The sequence below is a fragment of the Tachysurus fulvidraco genome, chromosome 8, assembly GCF_022655615.1.
Source record: "Tachysurus fulvidraco isolate hzauxx_2018 chromosome 8, HZAU_PFXX_2.0, whole genome shotgun sequence".
NCBI lineage: Eukaryota > Metazoa > Chordata > Actinopteri > Siluriformes > Bagridae > Tachysurus > Tachysurus fulvidraco.
This window is the reverse complement of record NC_062525.1, coordinates 26,125,975-26,145,974: the sequence shown is the minus strand read 5'-3', so window position 1 is coordinate 26,145,974 and position 20,000 is coordinate 26,125,975. Positions and strand designations below refer to the sequence as shown.

Genomic DNA, 20,000 nt, shown 5'->3' with positions numbered 1-20,000 from the left:
CTCTCTCTCTCTCTCTCTCTCTCTCTCTCAGTGTGTGTGGCCAGTTAATTAAAGTAAACTGAAACCAGAAGTTTTCTGCTGCTTGTTCATCTAGTCCAGTTTTTGTCCACTGGTGTCAGATTCCTTGTTGTCTTGTCTGACAGAAGACAAATGTGTCTGACGTTCTCTCACATTACATGTTGATGCTTTTCTGTTCACCACGGCTGTAAAGAGTGGTTGTTCATCCGACATCAGCTGATTTTTAACGCTTTGTGTATCCTGGCAGGTTGTTAGCTGGCTTATCGTGTCATGTGTGTCATGTGTGTCATGTGTGTCATGTGTGTCATGTGGAATGTTTTCACGCATCATGTTATGGCAATTTTATTAAGGATAAATAAATCGACACTCAAATCCTGATGATTTCCACAATGAACTGCACTTTTATTGTGAACACACTTACTGTATTAGACTCATGGCACTTATTCTGTGTATTTATGTCAACAACATGGCCAACATGTGACAGTCTGTTCAGCCATGACATTTTATTGCCTTGTTATTCTGTCGTGGTCTTGGCATTGTCGTATTCTCATGATTTATTTATGTAATAAATACGTTTATCAGACAGGTCTGTAATCCACTTGCATGTTCTACTTTAATGGCTATTCCAGGATGTCCTGATTTGTCTCTTTTAAGGCTCTGGTCTCGTTCGAGCTTAATATGGGCGAAGGCTAGACCGGAGTGTCGGCCAGTTCTGGCTCGTTCTGGCCCCATCGGGCTGTTCAGGGTTCAGCGGCCGGTCTCTGTGCCTCTGACTCCAGTTATATAAGCTGTCTCCTGAGTGCCTGCTCTTGGAAACAGTACAAGACTTTATCCATCATGCAGGCTGGAGCAGGCTGCTGCTGACTGCACTACACAAGTGCACGCTTGCACAACACTTCTCCCCTCGTCTGTCTGGGCGATGAGTTTTTATTGCACTTTTTTATGAACTGTGGTTTTTCAATTTGTGCAACTTATGAAGAAATAATAATTTAATGTGCTCTTTTTTCTCATGTAAGTCATGAACTGTTTCTAATGATTCAGCACATTTTTTACCTGTATTTAGTGAGTCTGTGTGTGTCTGTGTGTCTGAGTGTGTGTGGTGTGACTGTGTGTGTGTCTGTGTGTGTCTGAGTGTGTGTCTGTGTGTGTCTATGTGTCTGAGTGTGTGTGCTGTGTGGTGTGTCTGTGTGTGTGTGTCTGTGTGTGTCTATGTGTCTGAGTGTGTGTGTCTGTGTGTGTCTGTGTGTCTGAGTGTGTGTGGTGTGACTGTGTGTGTGTCTGTGTGTGTGTCCGTGTGTGTCTGAGTGTGTCTGAGTGTGTCTGTGTGTATCTGTGTGTGTCTGAGTGTGTGTGGTGTGACTGTGTGTGTGTCTGAGCGTGTGTGGTGTGACTGTGTGTGTGTCTGAGTGTGTGTGGTGTGTCTGTGTGTGTCTGTGTGTGTGTGGTGTGACTGTGTGTGTGTCTGATCGTGTGTGGTGTGACTGTGTGTGTGTCTGTGTGTGGTGTGTCTGTGTGTGTCTGTGTGTGTCTGTGTGTGCTGTGTGGTGTGTCTGTGTGTGTGTCTATGTGTCTGAGTGTGTGTCTGTGTGTGTCTATGTGTCTGAGTGTGTGTGTCTGTGTGTCTGAGTGTGTGTGCTGTGTGTGTCTTTGTGTGTCTGTGTGTGTGCTGTGTGGTGTGTGTGTGTGTGTGTGTGTGTGTGTGTCTGAGTGTGTGTGTGTGTGTACGTACTTGTTCCACGAGCATGTATTGGCACAGAAACCCTATGTAGCTGATTCACATTTTTATTGCTTAACTACAGACCTGAGTGTGATGATTGTGACAGATGATTGTGACAGATGATTGTCAGCCTGAGCCGACGTACCGATAAGAACTTTCACATCTACATGACAAGAACTTTTGTGCTTCCATGAGAACTTTTCAGTTTCCCTGCTGTGTCTATCAGCAGAATGACCTTCTGCTGCCCCTGTTGCCCTCCCTGAACAATGTGAACACTAATGACAGCCCATGACAGAGCAGGTCTGGGACAAGGATTTATCTTCATCACTTGTCTGTTTTCTTTTCTATTCACACGCTGTATATTTAGTGTCCTCGTCTTCAGAATCACGCTGCATGGACTAAAATAAGGAGGAGTGTGAAAGCAGAGCAGAGGTGAGATGTTCAGTGTGTCGTGTTTCTCCCAGCTGTCATTCTGCTGTCTTTTACCTCCAGTGAGTGGAGCAGCAGCTGCTCAGAGCCCTGAATGAGCGTGACGGCTTTTACAGTAACAGTGGAACACACAACACACTACAGTGTACACAACACACAACACACTACAGTGTACACAACACACTACAGTGTACACAACACACTACAGTGTACACAACACACTACAGTGTACACAACACACAACACACTACAGTGTACACAACACACTACAGTGTACACAACACACTACAGTGTACACAACACACAACACACTACAGTGTACACAACACACTACAGTGTACACAACACACTACAGTGTACACAACACACAACACACTACAGTGTACACAACACACTACAGTGTACACAACACACAACACACTACAGTGTACACAACACACTACAGTGTACACAACACACAACACACTACAGTGTACACAACACACAACACACTACAGTGTACACAACACACTACAGTGTACACAACACACAACACACTACAGTGTACACAACACACAACACACTACAGTGTACACAACACACTACAACAAATTACACAAGGGATAACATCGTGTGTGTAATCAGATTTATCTACAATTCCAATCTGATCACAATAAAGCAAACATCAGACTAAATACTGAGCAAAATTGTCTAGGGTTTGTACAAGAAGCTTTAAATGAGGAAAAATGTCTGTAACTATGTTTAATTATCTAACTACATCAGATCAGACTGTAACTACATCAGATCAGACTGTAACTACATCAGATCAGACTGTAACTACATCGGATCAGACTGTAACTACATCGGATCAGACTGTAACTACATCGGATCAGACTGTAACTACATCAGATCAGACTGTAACTACATCAGATCAGACTGTAACAACATCAGATCAGACTGTAACTACATCAGTAACGGTAAAGCCCTCGGTGATTGACGTGTGCAGGTCAGCTGGGTTTGACAGGACACACAGTAATACACACATCATCACATCACGTGTTTCTTTGACCTTCGTACTGCATGTTAACTGTTAATGAGATTAGAAGTGAGCAGAGCGGCTTGTGGGGAAAAAGAGCCGAGTCTGACATCTACAGGAAGGGGGGGGAGCGATGGAGGTGGGGAGAGAGGGGGGGGGATAGAGAGGGGGAGAGAGAGGGAGAGGGGGGAAAGAGAAGAGAAAGAACACACACACACAGTCATATGCAAAAGTTTAGGCACCCCGACAATGATTTTTTTTACAAACACTTACCATGATTTTTATTTAAAAACATTTGTGTGTTTGATCTGTCAAATAACTGAAGGACACTAAAGTAATATTTCAGTAGTGACATGAGCTTTATGGGATTAACAGAAAATGTGTAATATGCATACATACACACACACACACACACACACACACACACACACACACAGACACATACAGACACATACACACAGACACACAGACACACACACACACACACACACACACACATATAAACACACACACACACACACACACACACACACACACACACACACACACACACACACACACACACACACAGACATACATACTCTACCGTATGGTGATGAAGACTCAGTGTCTCTTCCTCATGTACACAGGACAACACATACTGAGCTGCAGCTCAACACAGTCCTCCTTCTCCAACAAAACATACAGGAGCTTGTCCAGATTATTAGTCTGAAGGAATTCGGGAGAATTTGTCCTATGTGAGAAGAACCTGTGTGTTTAATGGCTGTGTATTTCTCTCTCTCTCTCTCTCTCTCTCTCTCTCTCTCTCTCTCTCTCTCTCTCTCACACATGTTTATAAAGAGTGAGTGGGAGGATCCAAAAGGCAATGAGTGATTAAAAACACAGCAGGCTTGTTGAATCATTTTTGGGTCGAATCCACATTATGCAACACCTTCTGTTAGTCAGCATGGTATCTACTCCTGTATGCAGGGCATCAGAGCCCATGTGCTGTACGAGGAGGTTTCCTCATTTTACTGACAACAGAACTATAAAGCATCCTGCAGGCTCAGAGATGAGAGCAAAAGATCAACAACGATGACAGAAGCAGAGCGTTGAGTGAAGCCGGTGGTGGAAACATCATATAAGTTATTTAGTGCATTTTGTTGGATGGTTTGTTGATGGTTCCAGAACTTGCTTTGATTTGTTCTGATTCTTTTCCGTCACAGTGTTTTTAAACCCACACCAGACCAGATTTACATCCATTTCACAGTAAACTGGATGAAGACGCAAGCCAGCGTGTCCGTATATCTTAGAACGCTAAATGTTCATGTTGTTTACTTTGATGATCTGACAGAAGGAGAGAAAGGGAGACGTCTCTCTCAGCTGTACTCGACCGTGGTGTGTTAGTCATACATGAGATCCGAACACACCAGGAACATGGTTTATATAAGGTCTAAAGGGCTTAGACAGAGCACCCTGTAGACTATAAGAGGTACAGCAGTGCACGCTTCCTGGTTCGGGCTTCTTATTGTTGGCAGTCTGTAATGATAGATTTGTTTTTGACTTTCTCTCGCCAGCTTCGGAGTCGTGTCTGCTTCCCAAAGTGTGAAAATAGTTCTCAGTCCACAGCGTTCTGAGTTGTAGCTAATCATTAATGCATGTTACCCCTCTCTCTGTCTGGGGGAATCGTCCCAAGGGGACTGTAGCTCTGAAAAACCCAGAAAACAACTTTGGGTTCCAACTTGGTTGCTGTTTATGAGCCAAACTTACAAAGACAAATATTCTTTGCTCAGCAACTAAAATAGACCTGGTGGAGGAACAAGGAACATTTCTGAGATCCACAGTTGTGTTTGAGTGGAAAAGGTGTTAACAGGGGGATGTTTTTTCTTTCTCTTCTCAGGTATACGTAGAGTTTGATGACCTGGAGTGGGAGAAGCGTGAGTGGGTGAAGGTGTATGAAGACTTTCAGATCTTTCTCCTGGAGCAGCAGCTTGTCTGGGCTAAGAGGAAAGAAAGCTCACAACTGCAGGGCACCCGGGCCAAACAGATCCAGTGGCCTGCTTTGGTGAGTGAAATCCACCGTCAACTACTCCCAGAACCACCCCCCCCCACCACCACCACCACCACCACAGAGTCACACAGTCCAAAGTTTTTCTTTTCTTCTTCATATCTCTGTCATTTCTCTCTGTTCTCCTCCGTGTAGTTTGCACGTTGTGTCGGCAGGGCGCTGTAGCTGGGCCGGCGTTTATCAGGCATCACAAACGCTCAAAAATAATGCAGCTTTTTTTTTTTTTTGGATGATTTGAGATTCTTTTAGATCAACGACTCATTTGTGACAATAAAGTCAGTTTGGTTTGAGCGTTGGTAAGCTCAATTAACTGAGGGTGTAACTCCATAACTCCAGCTGAAAGATGTGACTGGAGGGCTGTGTGTGTGTGTGTGTGTGTGTGTGTGTGTGTGTGTGTGTGTGTGTGTGTGTGTGTGTGTGTGTGTGTGTGTGTGTGTGTGTGTGAGAGTGTGTGTGTGGGAGACAGACAAAGAGAACAGTGGTGAAAGTTAAACTGTGCTCTCAGTGGTTTTGTGCTGAGGTTGTGTGATGTTTTGATTATGTAACACAGTGTAGTAAAGCGCCAACTAGCCCAGGCATAGACGATAGTACAAAACAACACACACACACACACACACACACACACACACACACACACACACACACTGCAGATACAGTTAGTGTGTTACTCTTTATTATCCGATTCATTTAAAGGGCAAAATATAGCATGAATATTAGATTTTGCTAGAAAGCATGACCTTGTTCCACAAACATATGCTTATTACTGTTACAGTTGATGCTGAGACTGTGTAAAGCTTCATCAGGTGTAGAGTAAAGAATTAACACGATGAAAGGTTTGTTGTTTCTTGGTCCTGCTACAATTCCATAGCTGTTATGTTAATGTCTTCATTGTTATTCTAACATGCTAAAAAAAAAGCCTGAAGATCTTAAATGGGCTTGACAGTGGCACACAGGGACACATGGGACAGTCTGTAGCACACGAAGCTACAGAATGACTCACATAAAACAAAAGATTTCCAGGTCAGTGGTCATTGTCGTAGCTTCATGCCTCTGCTTCCACAACAAGCTGGAGGAAGTCTTGTGAGAGGATGTGTCTGTTTTCTGCTACACCATACAGTCTTACCACTAACTCTGGTCTCTGGAGTCCACTAACGTCTACTGCTGTAGCTTTATAAAGCTTCATTCAGTCATCACACTCACAGAATTTCCCTAATTACCTCAGCCGACTCCTGACGAAACAGTAATTACCCGGCGCTCGTGCGTTTGCCCAACGTGTGGCCTCAGGGAGACGAGTAAAGGAGTCCTTCATGTTTTCATGGCTGTTTTCTTGTCCCTTGTCCTGTGCCTTGCTTCTTTCGTTTCGTCCTAGGGTTTTGTTTTATTGGTTTTGTCGACCCCCCCCCCCCCCCCCCCCCACCTCTCTCTGTTTCTCTTACACAACTGCATTCACGGGCATGATTATTTATGGCTGCTGTTTCAGTAGAATGCAGACTTTTACTGCCTGTGGATTGGCCTTACTCAGCAGCGAGCCTCCTCGCTCTCTGGCACACTTTGGCCTTTATGTGCGCTGTCCTTTGATATATGTTTCCCTCCTCCCCTGAACTGAACGGGCCAATTGTTCTTCTCCCCTCTGTCCTGACCGTAATGCCCAGATCTATTGACAGACTGTGACCTGGGAATTGCAGGCCAGGGGCAGTCGTGGCCATCGTTCTCCTCCAGCCCCATTAAAGAGCTTTTGCTTTTGGCCTCCTGCCCAGGATATTTATGTCCTGCCCTGGGCTTCAATCTCCCTCTCTTTCACCCTCCAGCGCTCCTCCTCACGTCTTCATTTTCTACGTTCAGGAAAAGCCACTGCGTTCTCCCTCATTCTGCTTTTCAGCCATTGTTTTTCACATTTCACATGTTTTTTTATTTTTATAAAATTTTCCCCTCACCCTCTTGTGAATGTCTCCCAGCACCACGTTCTCACACATGCACTGAGAACAGACCGTCCAGATGCAGATACAGACGGACGAGTTTTCTGGCTTTTGCACTCAGAGCGTAGACTTTGCCTGACTTAATGTGAACAACTTTAAATGAGTATAGATTTAAGGATGACAATCATCATCCTCCTGCTGTCTTGACTGGACATTTGCTAGTGATTCTGTGGAAGTCTGTTTAAATCACTGTTGACTTATTTGCTTGAATCAAGACTCGAAACCTTCAATGGTTTAAATGGTTTAACTTTTACTCTCTCCCTCTCTCTCTCTCTCTCTCTCTCTCTCTCTCTCTCTCTCTCTCTCTCTCTCTCTCTCTCTCTCTCTCTCTCTCTCTCTACACAGCTCAGGGCCAAGCTCTTACCCTGTTACCCTCTCTTACACACCCCTGCCTTGCTGACACAGGCCTGTTTTAGTGTCTGTTTTAAGCTTCACGCATGTCACTCTGTTATGAGACACAATGACTCCTGTGAGGAACAATGTGCCCGTTTATAAGACTCAAAACCGTGGCATGAAAACCCATTATTTTCATCAGCCAGTGCAAGTGATTTTAATGGAAGGCTAGGACCGCCCGTGTTTAGGATGATCACTATCATGCAGCGTGAAAGGGAGCTATTGTGCAGTGGAGTGAAAACACAGCGAGTGGAAAGCAGAATCCTGTCTTAATTACTCACACTTCTTTTATGCTTACAAGTTTAGTGAAGGAACAGCTATGGGTGTGATGGTCACGTGTACACGATGGTCAAGTGTACATGATGGTCACGTGTACACGATGGTCAAGTGTACATGATGGTCACGTGTACATGATGGTCACGTGTACATGATGGTCACGTGTACACGATGGTCACGTGTACATGATGGTCACGTGTACACGATGGTCACGTGTACACGATGGTCACGTGTACACGATGGTCACGTGTACATGTTCTTTTGGCCCTATTTTGTATGATTAAACTTTACCCAGAGGTAAAACCCATAAACGTACCCAGTTGTTATGTTAACTCCATGCATTAGGAATCCCTCACGCCGTCTTACACAACGTACAGCTCTTAGTCAAGCACTGGTTTATAAAGGTTAAAAACAATGTGCCATGACTAAATATCTTTTATGAAATATCTGCTTGCATCAGGATATTTGTTTCTGGTCAACTTGATGAAAGCTGCATAACAAAGCAAATTATATCAATGAGACAAACCATTTCTTTGGCATGCAGTGATTTTAACTCCAAGCCCCACGCTTAGCCTTGTCTGATCATTCTTGTTGGTGTGAACAGGAGCTAGATGAATGTTTTTCATTAGTGTAAGACGTCCACTGTGTTCTGGAGGAAATGGAGCCCATCCCTTTTTCGGGCATTGACTGACGAGCTGGTTGTCAATAATGCCTGTCAATGAGATTCATGCGCTGCTCTGTGTATGTGTTAAGTAAGGCTACGTTAAGCACACACAGTCCCTAAACTGCAGCGTTAGCTTGATTTGTGTAGACTGTTGTCTGCGTCAGGGCAGTTTTTCAGGTTCTCCTGTGTGTTTGTTGGTGATACTGGTGCAGTGTGTAGACACTTGTTATGCATATGATATAAGAGCCTTAAGCTTTGGCCAGACTTGTCAGTGACTGTATCTGCCACGGGCTTCTTTCTAGGGTTGGAGTGTCGAGTGGAGGTTCTGGAGACACCCCAGATTTCCTGTGTAATTGTGTATCGAGTTGAATCAGGTGTGTTAAATGAGGAAGGATGCATCGGTGTGACCCTGCAGTCTGACAGGCATGTAGTCGGTGGGTGGCTGTATAAAGAGAGTGCAGATGATCCTTCACTGCCAGCTGCACAGCTGGCTTTTTAATAGCACCAATCATAAGCAGGCAGCTTTTACAGCCCAGGGCTGCTTTGTCCCACCCGCGCTAAAAGCCCTGGGGACGAGAAGGGAAGGGGACAGTGCAGATCAAACAACCTTCCCTCTTCACAGCTGGCTTTTATTTAGCTCTTTTCATTCGAATGTCATGTGTGTTATGGCACCAGATCCATTTTTGTAGAGATGCCCAGAAAATCTACTAAAACTATACAAGCTGTAATTAGTACACAACTGGAACTTCCATTTCTACCAGTTGAGCCTCTCTAGCCGCTTTGTGTTTATGCTTTAACTGGATGAACAGTATGGTCCCAGATTCAGGCTCAAGGTCAGGCAGTGGCCATCGCTCACAGCCTCTCATTGTGCACGAGTTTGTTTATCCTGGTCATTGGAGCCAGGCCGGTGCTCCACGCAGCTGTTTGTGAGGAACGCTAAATCCTCATATGTGGAAGCCTTTGTGTGTGTTGACCTTCTCGCTCAGTGGACACACAAAACGGTCTGTCCATGCGACTCATTCGTAAGGTGCAACTTCAGGCCCAATGAACAGTGGTGGGACAGTGAGGACTGGAAGAAGTGATTTAATTAAGCTGAGCCTTTTATACTCATTATATTTGGACTGTAATAGCCGTCTACTGCGTGGCATGTGTGCGGCAAACACACGTGAGTGTAAAATAACACAACAACATTCTGTAATGTCTCTAATCCACACATGAGGTAGCGAAGTCTCTCAGATTCAAGCCCTTGGTCATCATTTCCATCGTTTTGGTTTTTTTAATCATTAACAGTTTTTACCCCAAAACATTTAATGCGTCTTCTCTTATTAATGCGTCTTCTCTTATTAATGCGTCTTCTCTTATTAATGCGTCTTCTCTTATTAATGCGTCTTCTCTTATCAATTTGTTCAATCGTCAGCAAATTTGGAGCACAGCATTCTGAGAACAATTTGAGACAGAATGGAGCCACTGCTTCAGAACCCACTATTACTCAGCTTCAGACAATACGTTTGGGACAGTGAGACAACCCTTGGCTTATAACGGAAGAGTTGTGTGTTATTTTCATACACTGCTGACATGTGATGCCCATGTGCCAGTCACATGAGTGGGTCCTGTTGGAGCTCTAGCCTTCTGTGATGGCATTCTTTCTATCTCTCTCTCTCTCTCTCTCTCTCTCTCTCTCTCTCTCTCTCTCTCTCTCTCTCTCTCTCTCTCTCTCTCTCTCTCTTTCCCTCTCTCTTTTTCTTTCTCAATCTTATGCTTCAGAAAACTGAGTTGGGCTGAAAATTAAACATAAATTAAAACCAACGTGTGACCAATGAGCAGAAAGGGGCGGGGCTTGTCGATATGGGCGGAGAGAGTGTTCAGTGCACGTGTGTGACGTTAGCAGAAAGCGGTTTTAACATTGACATGGAGGATAAAAACAAAGAAAGAAAGAGAAGAAAGACTTACGATAAGGACAAGAAGTAGGACGTGTTAATATAGGATCAGCTTTCCAGCGCTGGAGAGAACTGAAGGAGCAGGAAGTTGGCCACATATTCACAGGTTGGAGTTTCCCGAGTCAATAACTCCTGAGCTAAACGCTGTTACTACACAAATAACACCTCTTTTCTATCGTAGTAATGTAGAGAGGCAGCTACAACCGCGTTTTGTGTAGTAACAGCGTTTAGCTCAGGAGTTATCGACTCGGGGAAACTCCGACCTGTGAATATGTGGCCGACTTTACTTAAGACGCCGAGGCGCTTTTTTCCTTCTCGATAGGTGAGTAACGTTGGTTTTGCTTTGTTACACAGAACTAATATATGCCTTTGTCCTTTACATCATTATGCTTGTGTGGCATTTTTGCTTGTTTGTTTATCTACAATCGTATTGTTCTTCCCTTCAGCTATGATAAAGACACGTTTCTTTCTGTTAGTCGCCTGGGTTACGTATGTATGTGTGGGCGGAGCTATCGATACAGGGGTGGGGCCCGTTTGGGTTAGGGGCGTGTTTGTTTCGGTGATTTTATATGTCGACATTGGCTTTCAAACATCGGAGACCTCACCTTTAACCACACTATCTGTTCCTACAGAAAAAAATGAAGTTGCGTTGGCTTTCTTTCAGCTACCAGTGTGTGAGGGATCAATGTATTATTGACTTAAATTACAAGACCTTCCAGTGACTGGTGTGTTTGCTAGTTCTTTGTTGACCTTTTTTCTGTTGTTCTGCTTTTTAATGAATGCATCATGTCTCTGTGCTTCTCTCTGGGTGGCCCTTGGCTCTTTAAACTCTGGGCCTGGTCAACAGCAGGAACTTCTCCATCAGCTGCAACATCTCAGAGGCTCTAACGCATTTTCCTGCTATTAGTGGTTTATTTATAGAAAGGCTTCCGTCTATTTGGTTCCGGACCGCCGGGCCCTCCACGACAGAGCTGTTTACTCTACAACACCAGACGGCCCGTGACCTCAGTGCCACCTGTACACAGTGTCGAATCCATACAGCATCGATTCAGCCTCTGGTGAGAGGAAATCATAAAAGTCTCTAATGTAACCAGGAGCCTGGATTGTTTTGGTCTGAACACAGACTATAATATCGAGGCATAGCCTTTTTTTTCCTTTTGCGTAAGCAGGAGTAATTATTAAGCTTTGCTCCAGGGAGCTGTTGCTGTGGTGCTTGTTTACACTGAGAGGCACAGCTTTATCCCTGCACACATGATCGAGTAAAACACCACTTTAGCAGTTTAATAAAAGCTGATCAAGGTAACCTAATCTGCTCTTTAATTTGTTCACAATACTGTCTTCTCTCTCTCTCTCTCTCTCTCTCTCTCTCTCTCTCTCTCTCTCTCTCTCTCTCTCTCTCTGTTTATGTCCTATTTAAATCAGCTCTCGTTTTTTGTTGTTAGATGAATGAGAGTTTGCAGGTCGGCGAGGTAAGAAGAAATGGAGTGTCTTTGATTTGCGTCTCCCTCAGGGCTCAGGCTTAGATCACCAAACTTGTCTGGATTGGAAGGTTCTCTCTCTCTCTCTCTCTCTCTCTCTCTCTCTCTCTCTCTCTCTCTCTCTCTCTCTCTCTCTCTCTAACCCAAGCGATGACGCTCTTGTATTGTACAGCAGGTATCAGACTGAGAGACGGTTCAGTTTGTCCTTACATGCCTGTACACTGTGCAGTGGAGCTGCCTGTGCCATATGAGTGTGTTTCAGGAGATACCTGTTCCCCATGTTAGGGGCCACACCCTGAAGGTCTCACATTCACTAACACTTCCCACTCGCCTGGAGATCAGCTTGCTCTCACGTTTCCATCTGACTCATCATCGTTTGTTCCTGCCTCGTGTCACAGTGCCATCACACACACTGCACCCTGAGCCTGTGACATCTAGTTGTTCTCCAGCAGTTCTTGATCCTAGCTTGGTGCAAAACTCCACTAACACACACACACACACACACACACACACACACACACACACACACACACACACACACACACACACACACACACACACACACACACACACACACACACACACACACACACAAATCAAAACTCAGTCTCTGAATCCCTAGAGAGTCTGTTATGCAACAGCACAAGGCCTGAGACGTAACAGACGTCATCATTCGTACAATCAGATGAATCCCTTCCTCCACACAGGAAGTTGTATTGATCTGCATGTGTACATGGACAGACAGGAAGTACACAACACATTAAAAGCATGTTTGTGTTTACAACAGCTTTACACACTCACGTGTCTCTGCACTGCCTCTGTTCTGCCGTATCACTGGATCACTCAGGATGTTAAGCCTGATGATATCTAACACCAGTACTGTGTTGATTAATGTGTGTATTTATTTATCAATAAATAATTAGCTCAAAACCTCCATCATACAGAAGCGAGATGTTTGTCTCCTGGCAGCTCAGCTCTAATTCTGAGGCGAAAGTCTTCTGTACTTCAGGCTCAGTGCCCTGTGAGGAGGCTCTGTGTTTGACTGTGTGGATGTGGGGGAATAAAAAGGGGAGACACTGATGAAGACAGAGTGTGTGAAGGGAGGGCAGGCTATAAACCTCAGGAATATGTCTAGACGTTCACTTGCATTTTTAATGATCGGAGTCATTGTCAGAGGCTTGGTGATGAACATCCTCTCTGAGAATTTAACTTGATAGGGCATTGTGTCTCTCTGTTATGCTCCAGTGTGTGTGTGTGTGTGTGTGTGTGTGTGTGTGTGTGTGTGTGTGTGTGTGTGTGTGTGTGTGTGTGTTTTGTTTTTTAAATCTTTCATTCAAATTTTTGTAAAGATTATATAAGTGTGTATTACTACACACTCAGGAGAAGATTTTAATGTGCCTTTGTTGTTACTTTCTTGGTGAAAGGGTTAATGACCAAATGTTTGCACGTGTGCTTGTTAACGCTCAGCAACACAATGACATCCTCAGACCTGCATATTTACTGACTCCTAAATGACTTCCTTCTCCGTTTATATGATCATGCTCCATCTCTAAAGCCGCAGACACACGCATAAATAAATTCAGCTGCACCAACGGACCTGCTTCCTGGACCTCTAATCATTTAGTAATAAATACGTTACTCGTACGTTAGTGATCGTGAAACATCCTGTTTTTATTCAGGACAAAAAACACACAGGTTACATTATTGTCCTGCCGGCGTGATGATATTTCCTACTGTGGTTATTAATGAGACGATGGCCTATTTTCAGCTCACCGCATTACCCACAATGCCGTCTGATTCCCCGCTGACGGGGGCGCCAGCATTACTTAGTCTCTGCTTCTTCTCTACCTGATCATAGTGATGCAGCAGCACTTTAGTCTTTTATTCTGTCCAGCAGTCCTTGTTTTACCTTCTTGTCAGTGCACTTTGCTGAAACAGATCAGCTTCCAGAATAAGAAGCTGCTCTCGCTTTTTGTCTCCTAAATCAAACACTAGTGGATTCAGCACCTAACTATGTCCCATTACATTTTACTACTGAGGAGGCTTTCACACTGAGTTTAGTACAAAAGAAAGCATGTTTTGCATGAAAAGTTGGTCATGTGAAATCTACTGAACCCGAGACTCCCTTTAGGACGTGGTGTGAGTTCGGTTATATGGGAACTGTGTCGCGATCCCTGTGAACAGGAACAACAACTCGTACTCGGGTCAGCACTCATACAGGAAGTAAAGTAAACTGCTTGTGTGTTTTAGCCCATGATGACATCATAAGATGGACAACGACGTATAGCATGAGTGACAGGGGAACGTTGTGGGACACAGAAGAGGTGAAGAGACTTAGTGCACATCACAGTACCAAAAAAATGGTTAGTTGTCATGGTGGTGTTCTCGTGATGATGTAACATGAACACAACGCCACCAGTGTTCGGTAGAATCAAGTGAGTCTGAACCTGACCAACAATGCAGGGGAACAGTCGGACTCTGACGGAGCAAACAGGTAAAAATGTGAAAAGCGTTTCAGATTTGGAATTTTGTATTAGTGCGACATTGCTGAAAAAAGAGGGCTAATAGATAGAAGCACTTTTCTCCGATTAATATTCACTGTGAGAGAAGCAGCAGCATCACACTGTGACATCATCACGGCACACGGCTGCCGATCGCTCACAGGAATCATGCTAATGCAACACGTAGCAATAAATTAGCACCAGAAGCACATGACAAATATTTGAATATAAACATATGAATGTGGTTCAGGGTGACATTTTAGAGATATTCAGCTAATCAGCAGGCTTTCTCTCTCTGTGTAGACGTCTCACACCTGAGTATCCAGTAAGCATACGGATCGGTTTATATTCGTTTTATCTGTTCTGGTGATGTAGGAAATGTAGACCTGATAATCTCCCTGCAGCGAACCAGAGGCATTATGTTTCTAATATTTACAGTCGATAGCCGACTCCAGGTCACTTTAGTTCTGCTCGTAAACTGTAGAGCATTTGAAAGCTTGTGTTTGTGGATGTTGTTCTGATATTAAACTTCCTGTGTTTCCTTTCCAGTGTGTGACCTACACTTTGGCAGTGTAGGCGTGATCATAATAGCCATGCCAATAACGTGGTGGACCCAAGTGAACTAGGAAGAAGGAGCAATTGTGCAGCTTGTATTAAACCTAATGGACGCTTGGCTTTCCTCGTGTTTTACAGATTTCTTTTTGGCTGCATGCCTCGAGTTTCAGAAAGACGTTATTTGGCAAGCAGCACTGCCCTAATTTTAAAGCATTCACGCTGTCTTGGAAGAGAGATGGAAAGAAAAAGCTTATTAGAACTGAATTAGAAGAAAATGCTGCTTTGCAATTATTTTTAGCTGCAGTTTCATGTGAAGTGCTCATACATCTCTGTCCATGAGGCACGTGAACGTCCTGCTCCACTACAGATGTTTGGTGGATTTATATGTTCTCAATACTGCGAGCAGAAAATATTCAGCCATAAAACAGTTTTTTCTTTGATTCCAGATTAAATCCATCTTTCTGTTACAACATTCTCCAGTCTTCTGAAGGTCAGATTGTGACTGTGTGAATTTGTGTTCGTTCTCTTTTGTGAACGATAATGAGATCAGATTCTGATGTCAGCTGAGGAGTCCGGACCCTGTGCAGGACATCAATACAGAGTAAATACCATAAAAAACACAAGCTCATTTCAGTAACAGTGTGTGGATCAGTGACCCGGTGCAGTGTGTGGAACAGTGACCCGGTGCAGTGTGTGGATCAGTGACCCGGTGCAGTGTGTGGAACAGTGACCCGGTGCAGTGTGTGGATCAGTGACCCGGTGCAGTGTGTGGATCAGTGACCCGGTGCAGTGTGTGGAACAGTGACCCGGTGCAGTGTGTGGATCGGTGACCCGGTGCAGTGTGTGGATCGGTGACCCGGTGCAGTGTGTGGATCGGTGACCCGGTGCAGTGTGTGGATCGGTGACCCGGTGCAGTGTGTGGATCGGTGACCCGGTGCAGTGTGTGGATCGGTGACCCGGTGCAGTGTGTGGATCGGTGACCCGGTGCAGTGTGTGGATCGGTGACCCGGTGCAGTGTGTGGATCGGTGACCCGGTGCAGTGTGTGGATCTCTTCAGTACCATAAGAACTCGTGCTCCTCTGGCATCAAAGACATTTCTGTCATTTTCTTCTTTGTATTTAAACGACTATATTTATAGAAAGATCTTTTTTTCTTTTGCACACGATGTTTATTTCCATTCCGTTTGGGGACGACATGCTGAAAATACCTTGTTCTCAGAATATCCTCGCTGCGGTATCTTTACATTATTCATAGCTTCACTTTTCATTTTTTCCAACTGACCTCATTTTTGGTCGCCGGAGCTGGAGCACACAGGATGATGAGTTTGACAGGGCTGTAGCAGAGCTGCACCATAAAGAGTCGCTCACTGAGCCACAGGGGAAAAGAACTAGAGCTTGGCTTCAGCATCAACTTGGTATTCATCTCCATGTGCCTTAAAATGCACGAGCGACCCGAACCGTGAGGCTCAGGACATTCTTCTGACAGATTAGCTTCATATTGTGAATTATATTGGCAATATTAATGAGAAATAAAGTGCTGCTGGTCTGAGCAGAGAACCTGTGCTTGATTCAGAGGGTAAAGGAAGAACAGAGAGGACAGAGAGACAGGGAGGACAGAGAGACAGGAAAGTCAGGGAGGACAGAGTGACAGAGACAGGGAGGACAGAGAGACAAAGAGGAAGGAAAGAAAGAGTGACAGGGAGGACAGAGAGACAGGGAGGTCAGAGAGACAGGGAGGACAGAGAGACAGGGAGGTCAGAGAGACAGGGAGGACAGAGAGACAGGGAGGACAGAGAGACAGGGAGGACAGAGAGACAGGGAGGACAGAGAGACAGCCCTCCTCCTGGATGTTCTTTCAACAGCATTCTCTGGAATCTCTTTTCTTTAAGTGGTCTTTGTTCCACAGTCTTGCGCTACAGCTACAAGAAAGCTAACAGAAAGATGACCAACGCTGTTGTTCTGCAGAGACAAACACAGACACGGACACGGACACGCACACAAACACAACGGACACGGACACGGACACAAACACAGACACGAACACGAACACAGACACAGACACAGACAGAACACAGACACAGACAGAACACAGACACAAACACACCGCTGCCTTCTTTACCTCTAATCCTTTTATTTTTTGAGAAACAAGCCAATCCCCACGGACGCCACCTCCTCTCTCTTTCCCTGCTACATACATGTTCCTGGGCAGGTTTTCTGATTATTTATCTGCTCGTTATGATCTGGTCCTCCTGGTGAGTCACGCCTCCTGCTGGTGAGGAGAGTTTTAAGAGATCTTCTTGCACAGGATTTTAGAGAGAATTTGATTTAAACCTCTCTGGGATTCTGAAGCATAATCACGTAATCCATCGCTAAAACGAGCTGTTAATTGTTTTGTGTATTTAGAAGGATGTCCTCTCAGGGCGTCGCTCGTAGCCATGTAGGTGAAGGCCCTGTGGAGAAGGTGTTTCCACCACCCGGAGAGTCTGGAGTGATGAACAAGTGTTTTCTCCAGCTTACATTTACACTTGTGTTTATTTGTCAGTGAGTTGTTTTGTGTTCTGTGTCAGTGGTGAGTCATTTTGGTCGAACTGCGTTGAACATTTGTGAGCAAAACAAACATCGGACTCTTTATTTTATTCTTTTTATCCTTATTGTACCTGTTTGGTTTGTTTTATGCAATAACGATGACGTCTTTGTGGGATTTCTACGTGTTTTGCACGTCTCCATGTTCTAGCAGCGATTGTAAAACGGTTCGTGTTTCCAGACGTTACACTTCCCTCTGCTTTTATTATGTGTAGCATGAAAACAAACCAACTGGCGAAGGTTTCAGTTTCACTCTGATTCAGGCTCAACAAACAGACCTGTAGGTGTGAAGAACATTTGTGCTCATGTTCAGTCCACATCAATTCTCTCTAAAGTTTGCGTGGTCTGATCTGAGAAATGTCCAACTGTTGCTAACCTCATGCTGGAAATAATTCAGACTTTGCAGCTCCAAAGGAGATCAGACGCCATATTGTAATATCGTGCGTGACCTTTTCCTGTTTTTTCACCAGACTAATAGTGGAGCTTGTGTTGTGCTTGGTGTGACGTCACAGTGTTTAGTCTGTGCGTCATTACCATTTGTTTTGTGTACGTGAGCACTAGTGCAGCTGATTGTCCCTGATGGAGCTCTGTGTTTCTCACCTATCTGTCTTCTGGAATAAATGGAACATTTGTATTGTTGTTAACATTTAATGGCTTTGAGACTCTCTTTAATACCTCAGTATTAGTAGTAAGTTTAAGACACTTTAGTTTCAGTCAGCAGGGCAATAGTGAGTTCTATAACAGGGACACTGATGGTTTCACAGATAGTCCTGCTGCAGGGCTTGAGATGTTTTTGGTTTATTCTCTGTCTGTTCCATTCATAATCACAGCAGAGCATCGTATCATCATACACATCTCCTGCCACCTGAATATGGCTCACATGGCTTACATAATACCTGTTCTCCCTGATGTGGAGCAGTGTATATGTCTGTGTGTGTGTGTGTGTGTGTGGTGGTGGTGGTGGGGGGGGGTATGTGTATGTGTGTGTGCGTGTGTGTGTGTCTCTGCGTGTGTGTGTATATGTGTGGGTGTGTGTGTGTGCATGTGTGTGTATGTGTGTATGTGTGTGTGCATGTGTTTGTGCGTGTGTGTGTGTATGTGTATGTGTCTGTGTGTGTGCGTGTGTATGTGTGCGTGTGTGTGCGTGTGTGTGTGTGTGTGCGTGTGTGTATGTGTATGTGTATGTGTCTGTGTGTGTGCGTTATGTGTGCGTGTGTGTGTGTGTGCGTGTGCGTGCGTGTGTGTGTGTAAGAGAGAGAGAAAAGAGATTTTTTGGTTTTAAAGCCAGTCTTTGTAACAGATCTGTGAGAGTTGATATGCACTTGTTCATGTTCACAGTGTGCAGGTTACAGAGTAAGTGTTCAGTAAGTGTTATTATTCTTTATAACACACACTCACAGTATCAGCTGTCAGGCACTGATAGAGACACAGAGACCCTTTTGCTGGAATCCTGGCTGTTTTCTTTCTCTTACACACACACACACACACACACACACACACACACACACACACACACACACACACACACACACACACACACACACACCATAGATAATATTAAAGTTATTACAAATGCATATTTGATTTAGTGATATCATGTTTGAATAATTACTTTTTAATTATGCGATGAGGGGGTCAGGGGTCAGGGGTCAGGATGGCCAAGGTAACGCATAACTGATGCACTACGATGGACTGTTCATAACTGCAAGTGTGTAATTTTGTTCCTGTTCTGAAATGAAATCCTGCCACAATTACAGTTGTGTGTACAGACCTGTAGTGTTAGAGAAGTTATCCACTTGGTCAAGTTGCATAAACACATTTCAACACTTAAGCTTCCTTTCAATGAACACAAGAAGTCAGTTACAACGACAACATTTTACGGTCCTCAGATTGTAACAAAGACGAAGAAATGCTGAGTTTCAACATGATAAAGACTTTTTGTCAAAGAGGTCCAGCAGACAGGACGAGCGAGCAGCGGCGTGACATGTAGTTACTACACGCAGGGCAGGAGAGGCAGCTGCTAGCAGTTCAACACAAACACTTATTAACCCAAATCACAATAAATATGAATGAATTAGAATGAATGCAACTAATGTGGTTTGTGAGGATAAATAGTGGTTTTATTTATTTGGGTAAATGCACTATATGGCCAAAAGTATGCAGACACCTGATAATGTGACTGATGAACATCTCGTGTAAGAAATTAGTCTCCACTCTTCTTTGATTTTAAAGTGTGACTGTGGGGATTTATGTTTATTTAACCATAAGAGCTTTAGTGAGCTCAGATACCGGTGGTTCGGTCAGAGTTTGGGGTCAGGGATCCGTGCAGGACGCTCGAGAACTTCCAAGTGTCTTCTAAAAGTCTTCATGGATCCTGATCTGTGCACAGGGACATTGTGGTGCTGGAACAGA

The 20,000-nt window shown here is 44.3% G+C and overlaps 1 protein-coding gene across 3 annotated transcripts in view; it reads left to right on the top strand.

Moving 5' to 3' along the window:
- Nucleotides 1–20,000, top strand: part of jmjd1cb (jumonji domain containing 1Cb) — a 113,913-nt gene that overhangs the window by 41,596 nt on the left and 52,317 nt on the right. For all 3 annotated transcript variants that reach the window (XM_047817688.1, XM_047817690.1, XM_047817689.1), the window contains exon 2: nucleotides 5,059–5,223. In XM_047817688.1, coding sequence (XP_047673644.1) covers nucleotides 5,059–5,223 — 165 coding nt within the window. The remainder of the gene's footprint in view (nucleotides 1–5,058; nucleotides 5,224–20,000) is intronic.